The sequence below is a fragment of the Trachinotus anak genome, unplaced genomic scaffold (genome assembly GCF_046630095.1).
Source record: "Trachinotus anak isolate AG129_WGS33_773 ecotype Australia unplaced genomic scaffold, CSIRO_AGI_Tana_v1 ptg000012l, whole genome shotgun sequence".
In the NCBI taxonomy this organism is placed as follows: Eukaryota; Metazoa; Chordata; class Actinopteri; order Carangiformes; family Carangidae; genus Trachinotus; species Trachinotus anak.
The window spans coordinates 14199015-14212026 of record NW_027273863.1 but is presented as its reverse complement, the minus strand read 5'-3'; the positions used below and the strand labels follow the sequence as shown (position 1 = coordinate 14212026).

Below are 13012 nucleotides of genomic sequence, written 5' to 3'. Positions count from 1 at the left end.
AATTGGAGTGGGCAACAGAAATAGACTGATGAGGAAACTGATATGAAGAGGCTGTAAATATATACAAGTTGAGAGTAGAGGCAAGTTAAAAACTCTAATAAAAAATATTAAATGTAGAATATTAGCTATTATAATTAAGGAATTTCCATTTCAAATTGTAGTTCATAGGAGCATGAACTCTGTGTTCACTGTTCTATGTTTAGGATACAAGACTGAATTCTGAAACTGAAAAACCGAATAATGTCAGCCAAATTTGATCAGCTGTAGACATCCCACATGAATTTGAGAGACCAGGATGACAAACACACAAATTCATGCCAAGAAAATGGAGCAAAAAATCATTTTATATAGTCTGCCACTTACAATATTCACTTATTTTTCACCAGAAACGTTGTTGTCTCTGTCACGATTCAATCTGCAGCACACTCCCCACACGCTGTATAATACCTAGTTAAAGCCAGCAGGGTGTGAAATGGTATTTGGAAATAAATGAAACTGACTATGAAACAGTGGAGTTGGGAGATATTGCCATGTCAAGATGACAGACAAGTCCTGGAATGGAGCAAAAAAGTTATTATCCCAAGGAAGAGCAAGGCTGGATTAAATATAACCCATGATGCCTCACGCTGCTCTGCCTTCATCCTCGCTGATACCACTGAGAGAACATAGACAAAAATCACGCAAAGGCAACAGTCTCAGCAGCAGCTAGTGCTCCTGCTGATTTTCATTTGAACAATCAATAGTATTTCATGCTGCTGTGCCAATAAGTGTTATTGCAAAGTGTTTGGATATTGATGCTCCATATAGAGTGTTTTGAAGGAGCTTTAGAGGAACACAGTCCCTCGGGGCTCCTCCTGGCCTGATTTACAGCTGAACTGATGAGTCACAGAGGACATGCTGGGCATTGAAATAGCGACAAGTATGTTGTCAGCCTTATTAATTTTTAAGGTAGAGTGTTGTCCTGTGGTTTGTAGAGGACACGATGATATATGATGACCAAGGGATCGTAATGGTAAGGGCCTAATTGTTAAAAGGTTGAATGGGGTGAAGGTGTAAGATGTGTGGGGGGTTATTCATCAACCTCCATGCTGAGTGACAAACCTGCAAACCACGAGGTGAGTTTAAAAGTCTGGAGAGGAAGTTTTGTGGTGCACTTTACTCAAAATCCCTTTCTGAAAATGCACACATACACGAGCTGAGCATACAATACGTCTTCAGTGGAGGACTCACATAGTTATAAACATCCTTAATTTGTATCAAATAACCTGTATCCCTTATATACATAATATTTATATCTGTTCAGTCTTCGTGGAGGCCTCCAGTTATATTTTAACAACCAAGTCACATTACATAATGTGATATTTGACATGCAGTAATTTTCATTAAAGTAAATGGTTAATACTTCCTTTAATTTAATAGAATCACAGTGTAAACAGTGGTTTAGTATGGGGTCTCTCTGTTGAATGCATGGGTTGTCCACGATAGAAAAATCTACAGGTTAAGGTTAAAATGCCACTTCAGTTCTTTCAAAAGAGAAACCATGGACCACAGTTCTGCCACATGAACGCCTGTATTGGTAGCTGCTGCCCTCTACTGGAATTTCAAGTAATTTTCCACAAGGAGGAAATTTTTGTTTGATCACACTACTCTACGCTCCTGATGTTATATATTGACTGTCATTTGCATGTTTGATCAAACATTAAGCTGGTTTAAAGAATGATGAAGCTGTAAGCAACAGTAGGCGGGAACTCAAAGAAAGTAGCCTCACATTAGAGAACAATACAGCATCAGAGCTGTTTACTGAAAGGAATTATTACTATTAGTGAATGACATGCAACATTAATGCTGGTAAAATAGGTAATTCCCTTAACACATCAATTTTTGATTTCATTATATCACACAGTTCATTCATTGACACAGCTGAAAATAATTGCAATTGCTGAAACACTAGTCAGTATTGGAAAGTACGTACTGTAGTAATGCACAAATTTGAGGTATTTGTACTATACTTCAGTACTTCCATTTTATGTTACTTAATGTTAAAACATAGGATCACTGAGCAGAAAATGGTACATTGTTGTATATTGAACTACCCACCATAAAAAAATAAAATTGCTGCTTACATGCTAATTCATCAGTGGTAATAATCTAGTATTATAATATGGATACTGTACAATGGATACTAATACTCTTGATACAACTGACAATAAAACTCTACAGGCAGGAATTTTACTTGTAATTGATCATTTTTATAGTGTGGCATTAGTACTTTCACTTAAGTAAAGACTCTGAATACTTAAATATTCTAATCACATCAAAGAAATAATCCAGTGTCCAAAGTTTTGGTAAATATTGTATATATAAATTAATTATTGTCTTCCTATCATATTGCATGAATTTTCCTCCTTAAAGTTTATTCCACATTTGTCCATGGCGGTAAACATGCCTCTGTGTACAGATGTGTGTCAAGGGTTGCCAACCGTCTCCTAAACTACAGAATCATCCCGTGATTGGAAAGTAAAAGGCGTGTTTTGCATTGAACTGATACAGGACACACTTTGTCCCTATTTTTGAGACACAATTAACTGCAATTCACTCTCTGGGAGAAGAATATCACAGATTAGGCAATTAACTAAGACAGGACAATTTGTATAGGATAGAAAGAAACCCTGCTGTTCTCCCTCAGCCTGTCTGTCATGTTCCACTATCCACACAGAGAATGCACATCTCAGCCAATAATTTTATAGTTTTTTGCTATTTTTCTAAATGAAGCTAAAATAGAGGGAGGAAAAAACTGAGAAGGCTAGGCCCTCTTAAAACCCCCCGGGTTGCTGGCAACAAGTTTAAAGCTCGTGCAAAGCAGGTGGCAACACACATAAATATATAAATGCTTAAACTTTCATCAGTATTGACATGCAACAAATCATTAGCTCAGCTAGATTCTCCACTATTCAAAGTACAGTAACCATGAGATTCCCGGTCCATTGCAGACTCCCGGGCAATTTCTTCTTCACTTCTTCCAACATGAAAACAATTTTTCAAGTCACAGCTGGGGGGCTTTGGGTATCCTTATTTTCCTTAGTTTGCTGCCTACAAATGGAGGAGCTGTCCCCACAATGTTCTGATGAGTTTTAACCCCAGGAGGGTTGAGTGAAGACAATCAGAAAAATCTGATTAGATAATTCTATTTTTATGGTAACCTTTTCATTTCTGAAGCAAATACAAAGAAGAATTAAAAGAAAATTGTTATAAAGATAGAATTAATAGAGAAAATAAATAAGAGAGATGAAATATAACATTTAAAATGTTATGTATTGGCCCTGATGTGTGTATACATACACACACACACACACACACACACACACACACACACACACACACAGGAAAGTGAATGGGGAAGTCAGTCATCTGTTGATGAAATTGGAAAGTATGTTATTGATCTCTGTGCTCTTTGCCTTTAGAGAAAGCTCCTCTGATAGATTCACTCCTATGTTTAACTGTGTGAAAATAATCAGTATGATAAAATGAGATGAAGACAAACTCATAAAATATATAAGCAGGAAAACTTCAAGTCACAGTTCTATGAGGAAATGAGTGTCACTATATCAAAGTGACTGATAAGACTTGCACTGACACATTCCCACAGCGTCAGCAAGTCTGCTCACTGCACTGACAGAATATACAGTAGATGGGACAAATATACAGCCTGGTTATTCACAATAAATTGTCCTGCTGATATCATTTTTGTACCTAACCAGTCACATAATTCAAATACAAAATTGTCTTACAACTTCTCGAAACATCTGTTTAATCTAGGCGCAAGAAGCAGTCACTGATTTCACAAATCCTGTTAATAGTTTTATTACAGTGCTGGGAAAAAATCCAAAAAAAATTATTACTGTTCTTGTTCCCAGGATCCTCACAAGAGACTGGTGACGCAGCTTACACGGTGCCCTCAGGAAAATGTGGCAATGATTACGCTGTAAAAACTCATCACGGTTCAAACATGGGTTGTGATTTCATTATTGATCGCATACACAACCTGTATCTCTGGGAAGCTAAAGTCACAACTGTTATCTGAATGTGTTTCACCATATGATGGGAACTGTGTGGTCATACTAATCCAAATAATATATTCCAGCATTACAGCTCAGCTAAAACCTATAACGATCATGATTACATGATCGTATTGTGTTTACAATTCAAATGAATGACTTCAAGCAAACAAATAAAGAAGTGAGTTATCTAATAAGTTTTTGTGAGGGAAGACTTGTCTAATGTAATGCTTATTGCTTTAAACATTAATTTGATTTTGACATGAACCTTGTGTCAGTGAACTTACTAACTTTTCCTGGAGCTTTCAGCTGCACCTCGCCTATATATTTAATGTTGGAAACATGATAACAGGTGATTATAAATGGTAGGGAGATTTTAATCTATGACTTTTGTCAAGGTTGTTTTTTGTCATTTCCATGACAACTAAGCAAACCCAATGGTGTTGTTGAAAGCTCTAGAAAAAGCCAGTAACCTTTAAGTCAAAATCATTTTGCTAAACTACTATTTCTGATATCAAGAATGAACTTTCATGCTCATTAATTATATATGGTGATACTGATATCGGAAAAATATTCTTATTGGTGGGATTTCTCTAAAAGCAACAAAACACAATATTGCAAAAAATAAGTTATGCTGAACACAAAAATGTTTTGCTGTCTTAACATAAAACTGCCACAATTGTTTGTTTTTAGCAATGCTAAATGTAGAGTTTGAGTACAACTTGCATTTCTTTGTTAAAATGTTTGAGTAGCGACAAATTTCAAGATGGCGTTGCAGGAGTGGCAGTTAGTTACACCAGCTCCCGCTCGGTACTGAGTTTTCTTCCTCTTCTTTTTTCAAAACTGTTGCCTGCACCATTGTCTATCTTGGAAAGCTACTACACCTTTCAGGATCTGTGGTGGGGATCTGTGGTGGAGATGTATAACAGAGCCCTCTGCCCTCTGATTGGACTCTTCTCTATGATTAGACTGTCTTTGTGCAAGTGTAGAAATATGGTCAAAATTCTACTTGTAACTTTAGTGTCCCACACTGTGTGGGAACTTTTAACGTTGAGTTTTACACGCAGTTTTCTGCTTTGTATCTGTACACAGATGTTCTCTAAAGCGCTGTCACAGTGTCTTTGTGTTACCTCACCTGTCATATCATTTGATTCCTCTCCAGAGGGAAGAATACCCAGTTCTCTCAGAGGATTGGGAGTTAGTGTAACCTCAGTGAGCCCCCTCGCCTTCATCCTCTGCTCTGGAGCGCTGAGTCCATCAGGTGGTGCTGTACACTCACTGAACCGCAAAACTGAACACAAAAACATAGCAGAGGGTTACAGCACATAGGACAATCATTTAAAATGTGACATATTTTTTTCATTGATCACGGCTGCAGTGAGAAAACATTTGTCTTTCTAATCTAAGTAAAATATAAAAGGAAGCATGAAGCTGTTCAAACAAGGAACAAAAGTTTGAAGAACATAGTGAAACATGTCCTCACAGTGAATGGCAAAGTCAAGAAATCTTAACATTTATTCCTAAACGGAAGAGACTGATAATATCAATACTGTTTTGTTACTAAATTCACTTGGCACACATCATGCTTGCCACTTTGAATCCAGAGCATTACATTGCTAGAGAGCTGCAAACTGATGACATGCATGTTTGCGGACGTGGTGCATTTCTGCCTCTAATGAAAATGCAGAGATACACTGCAGCGACATTCGTGGCAGAACCTGCTGCGGGGCTTTGGTGGGGACATCCTCTGTCTTTAGAGGCATCTTCAAAGGAGTGTCCAGCTGCTGCCACAGGTCCAGGTGGTGCAGCGGTATTTTTCCCCTGGGCCCACATAAAGTCTTCATAAGGACCTTAGCCCACTGCATGAACAGACCAGCCTGGGGAAAAGTGTTTGTCATGAGAATAATGGACAAAAATGATACAAAAATGAGCAACTGTAAGCAAGCATAAAGGGATTTTTACTGTTTCATCAATGCTGGGCAAAATTTTCGATATAAAAGTAAGTGGGAGGGTTGCTCAGCTCTCGAAGCAGCTATTTGAGAGCAACAACTATTAGACAGCAGTGTGTTTTCATGGACATGCTGGAATCAAATGTCTTATCATCATTTAATTCATCAGATGTTCTGAAGGGGCCACTGTCAGCGTTGTCCTCCTCAGACCAGCTCCTAGTGTTCACTTTGTATTGTGACGGCCGAGACTAACCACAACAGCAGACCTGTTCATTCATGCCCCTTACCTTAAAGTTCAAAGCAAACCTAATGCCACAAAGTCTGGTGGTCTCTTGAGGAGACCAGAAGGTATCTAATGGGGCCTGGCTCTTCGAGCTTTAGATTTCATTTGTATCAGTCTATTTACCAGATGATATCATTGAACTATACAAAAAAAAGGTGCAAATAGGAGCTGTTCTGTTATAAAAATGAACAACTACAAGCACCTTTTCTGTACCTGCGGCAACCCCTCTGTCCCAGAGCTAGGGAAGCGGAAAACCACAAGGTATTTAGTTTTATTATCCCATATAAATGAAGCAATAGCTAAACCTATCCATGACAAAAAGAGTTGTTGCAGCGACGCTACTGATAGTGCTGCTAACAGAGTACTAGGTAGCAGCAGCTGTAACCACCATCTCAGCTCCTGACCCCCTCGAGGTTAGAAGTTTTATAAGATTTATAAACGCAGAGTTAAAAACTAGACCTTAAATCCACTGTTTGTCTTTCTTATACAGTTTGGCTAACAAGTTTATGACTAAACCCTTCCTTTAGTTGCTGCTCTGAATTGGAGAGCATAGGCCTATGGACATATAGTGGTGGAAAGTAACAAAGTACATTTAATCAGTGACTGTATTTTGATGTATCTGTACTCTACTTGAGTATTTTCAGAGATATTATAAGTAGAGATATTATATTTAAGTGACTGTTTTGGACCCAAAGAGGTAAAACTCTCCAATATTTAATAAAAAAGCAAAGATTAGAGAAAAGTCCAAAAAATTAATCCAAATTTATGTCGATGAATTTAGTTTTTTCTTAGTTCCTATGTCATTTATCATCTTATTATGGATCTGTTGACCCCGAGATTGGTAAGCAGTGGACTTACCTAACTCTACGAGCTAGTCCAGTTGCCTTTGTATAGCTCTTAGAGATACCATGACCAGGATGACTGAGAATCTTCACAGACAACCTACCTAACTGTATATAAAGTAGTTAAAGCAAGACACTGTAATTTGAAAATGCTGCTCACACATTGATGCATCGGTATTAATAATGTCTTTTATTTATTTTTTTTTTTGCATAACAAGTACTTTAACTTTGAATTATTTAAAATTTAGCAGACAATGCTTCTGTACTTTTAGTTGAATATGACTTAAATGGAAATCTTTTACTTGTAATTGAGTATATTTACACTGCGGTATTTATACTTTTACTTAAGTAAAGGGTCTAAATAGGCCACTGTGTGGACCACTGGATCTCAAGACCAATAAAATGTGGTGATTATAAAACATCTACAACTTGCGCACAAATTCCTCAATTATCAATCAATCAATCAATAATAAATGAACCCAATTTCAGACGATGAAAGAAGAATAAATTAACTGCTGTAATAAAGCAGTCTGCAGGGTTATTGATTGGTTATTGATTGTTGTAACGACGATCATTTCACACATAGTTTTCTCACGTGGCAATCCGGTGCAGAACCAGACTGAACCAACACCGGAGGATTTCTCGCAGCAGGATTACATAATCCCTGCCATTGAAACCAGTGCAGCCTTGCAGTAACTGACTCCTGCCGCACGGTGCCGTCGTGGGTTAGGAACTACCTGGTGGTTTTGTGCCGAGGCGGAGGATGGTGTACATTTTGTTCCACACGGTTGAGTCCGCCTCCAACGGGGAAACACGTTTGCACAAAAGTGCTGGGCCTCCATCCGAGGCAGGTTCACACTTTAATTCCTGAGATCACGTCTTCATGTGAGGGTGGCGCGCGCGCGCGCGCGCACGGTGCAGGGTCACGCACTGTGACGCGCGGCTGAGCTCCTGCTAGAGGGCGTTGCGGCTCCGTTTGCAGCTTGTCCAATGGGCGGGCTGCGTGTGCCTTCCCTCCGCGTGGAGTAAACGCACTCGCGTCCCTCCGACCAATCAAAGTTGTGACGTCCCAGTTCCTGCTCTTATAAATGGAGCCGGATCCGGAGCGTCGGTACCGGAGGATGAGAGAGGCACTGGCGAGACATCACACGACAAGACACTGGACCTGTCAGTCCTTTAGTTTTTATTTCAATTTCCTCGCTTCTCCAGGTAATTACTTGCTTGCTTGCTTGTTCCCTGTTACACTCAGTCTTGTTGGGGCGGGAGTTCAGCGTGTACCAGGTTTTTTTTTTTTTTTTTTTTTTTTTTTATTGTTACACACTTTAGACAATGAACTCTCACTTGACATCGGCATTTCTGTTACTTTAGCGGCTTTAGCCTGTGATTTAGTCTTCAAATGTGTTTTAAAACATTGTGTTTAGATATGTGCTTGTGTTTAGATAAGGATTTCATTGTAGGACGGTGGGAGATGACCTAGGATGAGGAAGCCCATGATGTAATGTTGCCTAACTCTTGCTGTAGCCATGACTACAACAACAAGTGTACTGGCAACACGGTAGAGCAGAGATGTGTGTTGCTTTTTTTGTGTTACGTTTCTCACATTGCGTGTTTATTGGGGGTTGGGTGGGGGTTTGCAATGTAGTTTTCCATGAGCTGACATGTCTAGTTAAATTCAGCCAAAAATAGTCATGCATCGGAGGTGGGAAGAGGCTTTTCTCTTGAGTGGAGAGTGAGAAAAACCTAGAAATGTGCCGCCTTTTACATCCTCAACGCGTTTTTGTTTTTTGTTTTTTTCACCCCTTCTTCTTTCTGGAAGAAGACACAATGGTGGTGTGTTTGTTTTTTTTGCGCCCCCAAAACCCGGTTACGCAACATGTGATCCAGAGCGCGCCGAGGTCTCACGCCTGCCCCCCCCCCCCTCCTCTTCTTATCCTCAGGTGTGTTATAGTAGGAAATAAGATGGCTACGTCGGCCAGCGCCAGCTTGAGTAAAGCTGTCAAGCAGCAGTACATGGAGCTCCCTCAGGGGGATAAAGTCCAGGCCATGTACGTTTGGATTGATGGAACTGGAGAGGGACTCCGATGCAAAACCAGGACACTGGATTCTGAGCCTAAAAGCATCGAAGGTAAGCAGCCTCAGTCTTCCCCAAGACATGTGAACTGATCAAGATGATGCCCTCAATGCATTATAATATATCTGCCTCCCTCCTCCTCCTGTAGATCTCCCTGAGTGGAACTTCGATGGCTCCAGTACCTACCAGTCTGAGGGCTCAAACAGCGACATGTATCTGATTCCTTCTGCCATGTTCCGTGATCCATTCCGTAAAGATCCCAACAAGCTGGTCCTGTGTGAAGTGCTGAAGTACAACCGCAAACCTGCAGGTAACGAAGAAGCTACTTTTTTTTTTTTTTTTTTTAGATAAAATTATCTTATAATGAATGGAGTTATCTGCAATAAAGTAGCAAAATAGTAACGATTTCAAATAGTTGTCTAATAACTATAAACTAATGAGAGGAAAATGTAGTATAATACTGTAGCTGTAGTAGTTGGTCTGTTTGACATGTAGCAATTAACTGGTTGGTCTGACAGTGTTAGGTTGGTCTGACATTACTTTATTAGAATAATAAAGACCACCAATTGTTTGACTGTAGAAATTTGTCTTGCTCTAGAAACTGGAAGATGGGAGTATTATTATTTATTTTTTAAACTGTTCAAATGTTGAAGATGGCATTTTTCATTCATTGTAGAAATGTGGCACACACTCGTCACCAGGTGTGCACACATTCAAATAAACGGACACAAATGCACTCATTTACATTTGCATGCACGTTTTGCAGTTTGCACTGCTATTTTAAACAGTAACTTGCAAAACTGGCCCAGGTAACAGGACATGACTGCATTGGTTTTAGTCTTCTGACCTGAAAGTTTTTCTCTGCAGAAACCAACCTTCGACTCACATGTAAGAAGGTGATGGACATGGTGGAGGAGCAGCATCCTTGGTTTGGCATGGAGCAGGAGTACACTATTCTGGGCACAGATGGACACCCATTTGGCTGGCCATCTAATGGTTTCCCCGGACCACAAGGTAAGCATGTCATTCAAAGTTTTCATATGAAAGTGTTCCTCTTATGGGAACGTGACTCAGTGTCTGGGTGGTTAACAATTTTCATATTTGCAGGCCCATACTACTGTGGTGTGGGAGCTGACAAAGCCTATGGCAGAGATATAGTGGAGGCCCATTACAGAGCTTGTCTGTATGCTGGAGTCCAGATTTGTGGCACAAACGCAGAAGTGATGCCTGCTCAGGTATTGACAATCAAAGCCTGAAACATCTGGGCGTTGTACATGTTTTTATGGTTTCAATAGTCATTTTAAGAAACAGCTTATAATGAACGTGTGTGTGTGTGTGTGTGTGTGTGTGTGTGTGTGTTCAGTGGGAGTTCCAGGTTGGACCTTGTGAAGGGATCAATATGGGTGATCATCTCTGGGTGGCGCGTTTCATCCTGCACCGTGTCTGTGAAGATTTTGGTGTTGTTGCCTCATTTGACCCCAAACCAATCCCTGGTAACTGGAACGGTGCTGGCTGCCATACAAACTTCAGCACAAAGGAGATGAGGGAAGATGGTGGATTAAAGTGAGTGTCAGAAGCTTTTTCAGGGGGGAGGTTGAGTTGACAGCTTTGCTAATGTGTTGAGTTGCATGAATAATTTTAAAGTTTGTAATGAGAATCTTTTGATTTCTGCTTTCAGAGCCATTGAGGATTCCATTGAGAAACTTGGGAAGAGGCACCGCTATCACATTCGTGCCTATGATCCCAAAGGGGGGCTCGACAATGCCCGCCGTCTCACTGGCCACCATGAAACCTCAAACATCGATGAATTCTCCGCAGGGGTGGCTAACCGTGGCGCCAGCATCCGCATTCCTCGTAATGTAGGCCAGGAGAAGAAAGGCTACTTCGAGGACCGCCGCCCCTCAGCCAACTGCGACCCGTACGCTGTTATCGAGGCCCTCATCCGCACCTGTTTGCTGAATGAGGAGGGAGACGAACCTGCGGATTACTAAATCTACAACTCGTGGACTGACTCCCACTGCCATCCTGACTTTATCTTTTCTTTTAAACTAGTACTGTATTTTTTTTATTTTCTCTCCCACTGAGATGATTTTAACCTCCATTTTAATGGCTTAAAGTTGGCTGGTCAACTTAAAACATGACAAGGTAATGAGACCCTTGGTAGTTATGAGCTGGTAATGGCAGGGTATGTCTTTCCCCTCTGCTTTTGAAGGGATTGGCTTTTGTAACACTGTTTTATAGCCCATGTCATCTTTCCCTTTTGTTTGTAACTAAAAGAACTAAAGCACATGGACACTGAAGAGTAGAGCTGCTAAGGCTGGACAGCATGTCTAACTTAATAAATCTGACTAGTTCATGTACTGTTAATATATGTTGACCTGCCTTTTCAACTATCCAGTCATCGATGTTACTAATTCTTTGATTTTATGAAGTGTCTATTTTTAAATGGCAACATTTGATGTCGTCAGATTTTGACACACTGGGTCAACTTGTATGGTACACTTTGTAGATGTCTATACCCAGACGTATGTTGTTCAAATGTGGATCTGTCCATAATGCCATTTGTAGATTTCCTCAAGGAGTTTTATCCTTTTGTTAACTGCGATATTGTAATGCACCTGATTTGGTAAAACATCAAGTTTACTGAACCTGGTGTTTTTTATTGATACATTTAAAACTTTTATTTTTATCACAACATGGCTGTATGACTCATGAATTTAAAAAAAAAAAAAAAAAAAAAAAAAAAAAAAAAAAATTAAAGGTATAGTTCAACATTTCTGGAAATAAGCAGTTTTGCTGTCTTGCCAAGAGTTGGATGAGAAGCTTGATACACATGTCTGTATGGTACAACCAGCAGGCAGTTACCTTAGCAGAAAGAGTGGAAACACAGGAACATCAAGTGTGGATCCTTCCAAAGGCCTCTAAAGCTCATGAAAATTGGTAGATGAATTTTGGTTACTGTAATTTTTGGATAGAGCCAGGCTAGCTGTAGTCTTAACGTGAGGCTAGCTGTAGGCTTATTATTTTAAATAGACAGATGAGTGATATAGATCTGATCTAACTCTCAGCAAGAAACCAAAAAAGCTTATTTCTCAAAATGTCAAACTATTGCTTTAAGAAGGTAATAGGATGGGACTGCATTTTGCTTCTCTGTCTGCAAAATGAAAGCAATAGCTGTCATTGATTTAGCTCAGTGTAGACAGATGATTCTTAAAACTCAACACACCAGAGTCAACACTTCAATGATAATAGAGTAGACATCCCGTTAAAAACTCTGGTGCTAAGGTCATCTTGTGAACACCACCATTCAAAACACCACAGCTACATCTTCTAGTTGGCTGCAGGAGCAGTTGATACTGGCCTCCAGTCATTTAAAAACAGTTTAAACAGCTGGCAATACAGCATTTTAATATGAGCAGTACACAGAAAAAGTAAAACGAAGTGCACCTAAAGGTAACTCTAGTAAAGGCTCTCCGGCTGCGCTTTGTTTTGCCAAAGGTTCTGATGTTTCAGTCTGGCTGATATCTTGGCCGGAGCTCAACGGCAGCTTTGTTCTAGCTGGTGTTTTTTAGGACCCTGTGGGAAGTAACTGGAAACTGATGCACTCACGAGACAGTTATTAGACTCCTTCACCGCTACAGCCTGAGGCCAATATTCCCAGAAGTGCTGTGTCATAAACAACTACACAGCACCACAGATTGTTGTGGCTGAGAAGTAGAAGTAGTTATTTGCTCAAAAACAAACTACAAAAACATGCTGTCAGAGTTTACTTACAGCTGCAGGGCCAATCTCTTTCAGCTGAATTTATTTAT

The 13012-nt window shown here is 39.9% G+C and overlaps 1 protein-coding gene across 1 annotated transcript; it reads left to right on the top strand.

The window, feature by feature from the left end:
• Nucleotides 1-8171: 8171 nt before the first annotated feature.
• On the top strand, nucleotides 8172-11895 carry LOC139629111 (glutamine synthetase). The gene is made up of 7 exons (XM_071491504.1): nucleotides 8172-8338; nucleotides 9067-9254; nucleotides 9349-9510; nucleotides 10068-10214; nucleotides 10308-10435; nucleotides 10564-10763; nucleotides 10879-11895. Exons 2-7 carry the CDS (start codon nucleotides 9089-9091, stop codon nucleotides 11189-11191), a joined length of 1116 nt encoding a protein of 371 aa, XP_071347605.1. The 5' UTR covers nucleotides 8172-8338; nucleotides 9067-9088; the 3' UTR covers nucleotides 11192-11895.
• Nucleotides 11896-13012: the final 1117 nt, after the last annotated feature.

Excerpts from the sequence above, each read along its gene's own strand:
- LOC139629111 (XM_071491504.1), top strand. The coding sequence starts at position 9,089 with ATGGCTACGTCGGCCAGCGCCAGCTTGAGTAAAGCTGTCAAGCAGCAG. Across the intron at positions 9,511-10,067 it reads GTACAACCGCAAACCTGCAG|AAACCAACCTTCGACTCACA; the intron begins GTAACGAAGAAG and ends TTTTCTCTGCAG. Across the intron at positions 10,764-10,878 it reads AGGGAAGATGGTGGATTAAA|AGCCATTGAGGATTCCATTG; the intron begins GTGAGTGTCAGA and ends TTCTGCTTTCAG.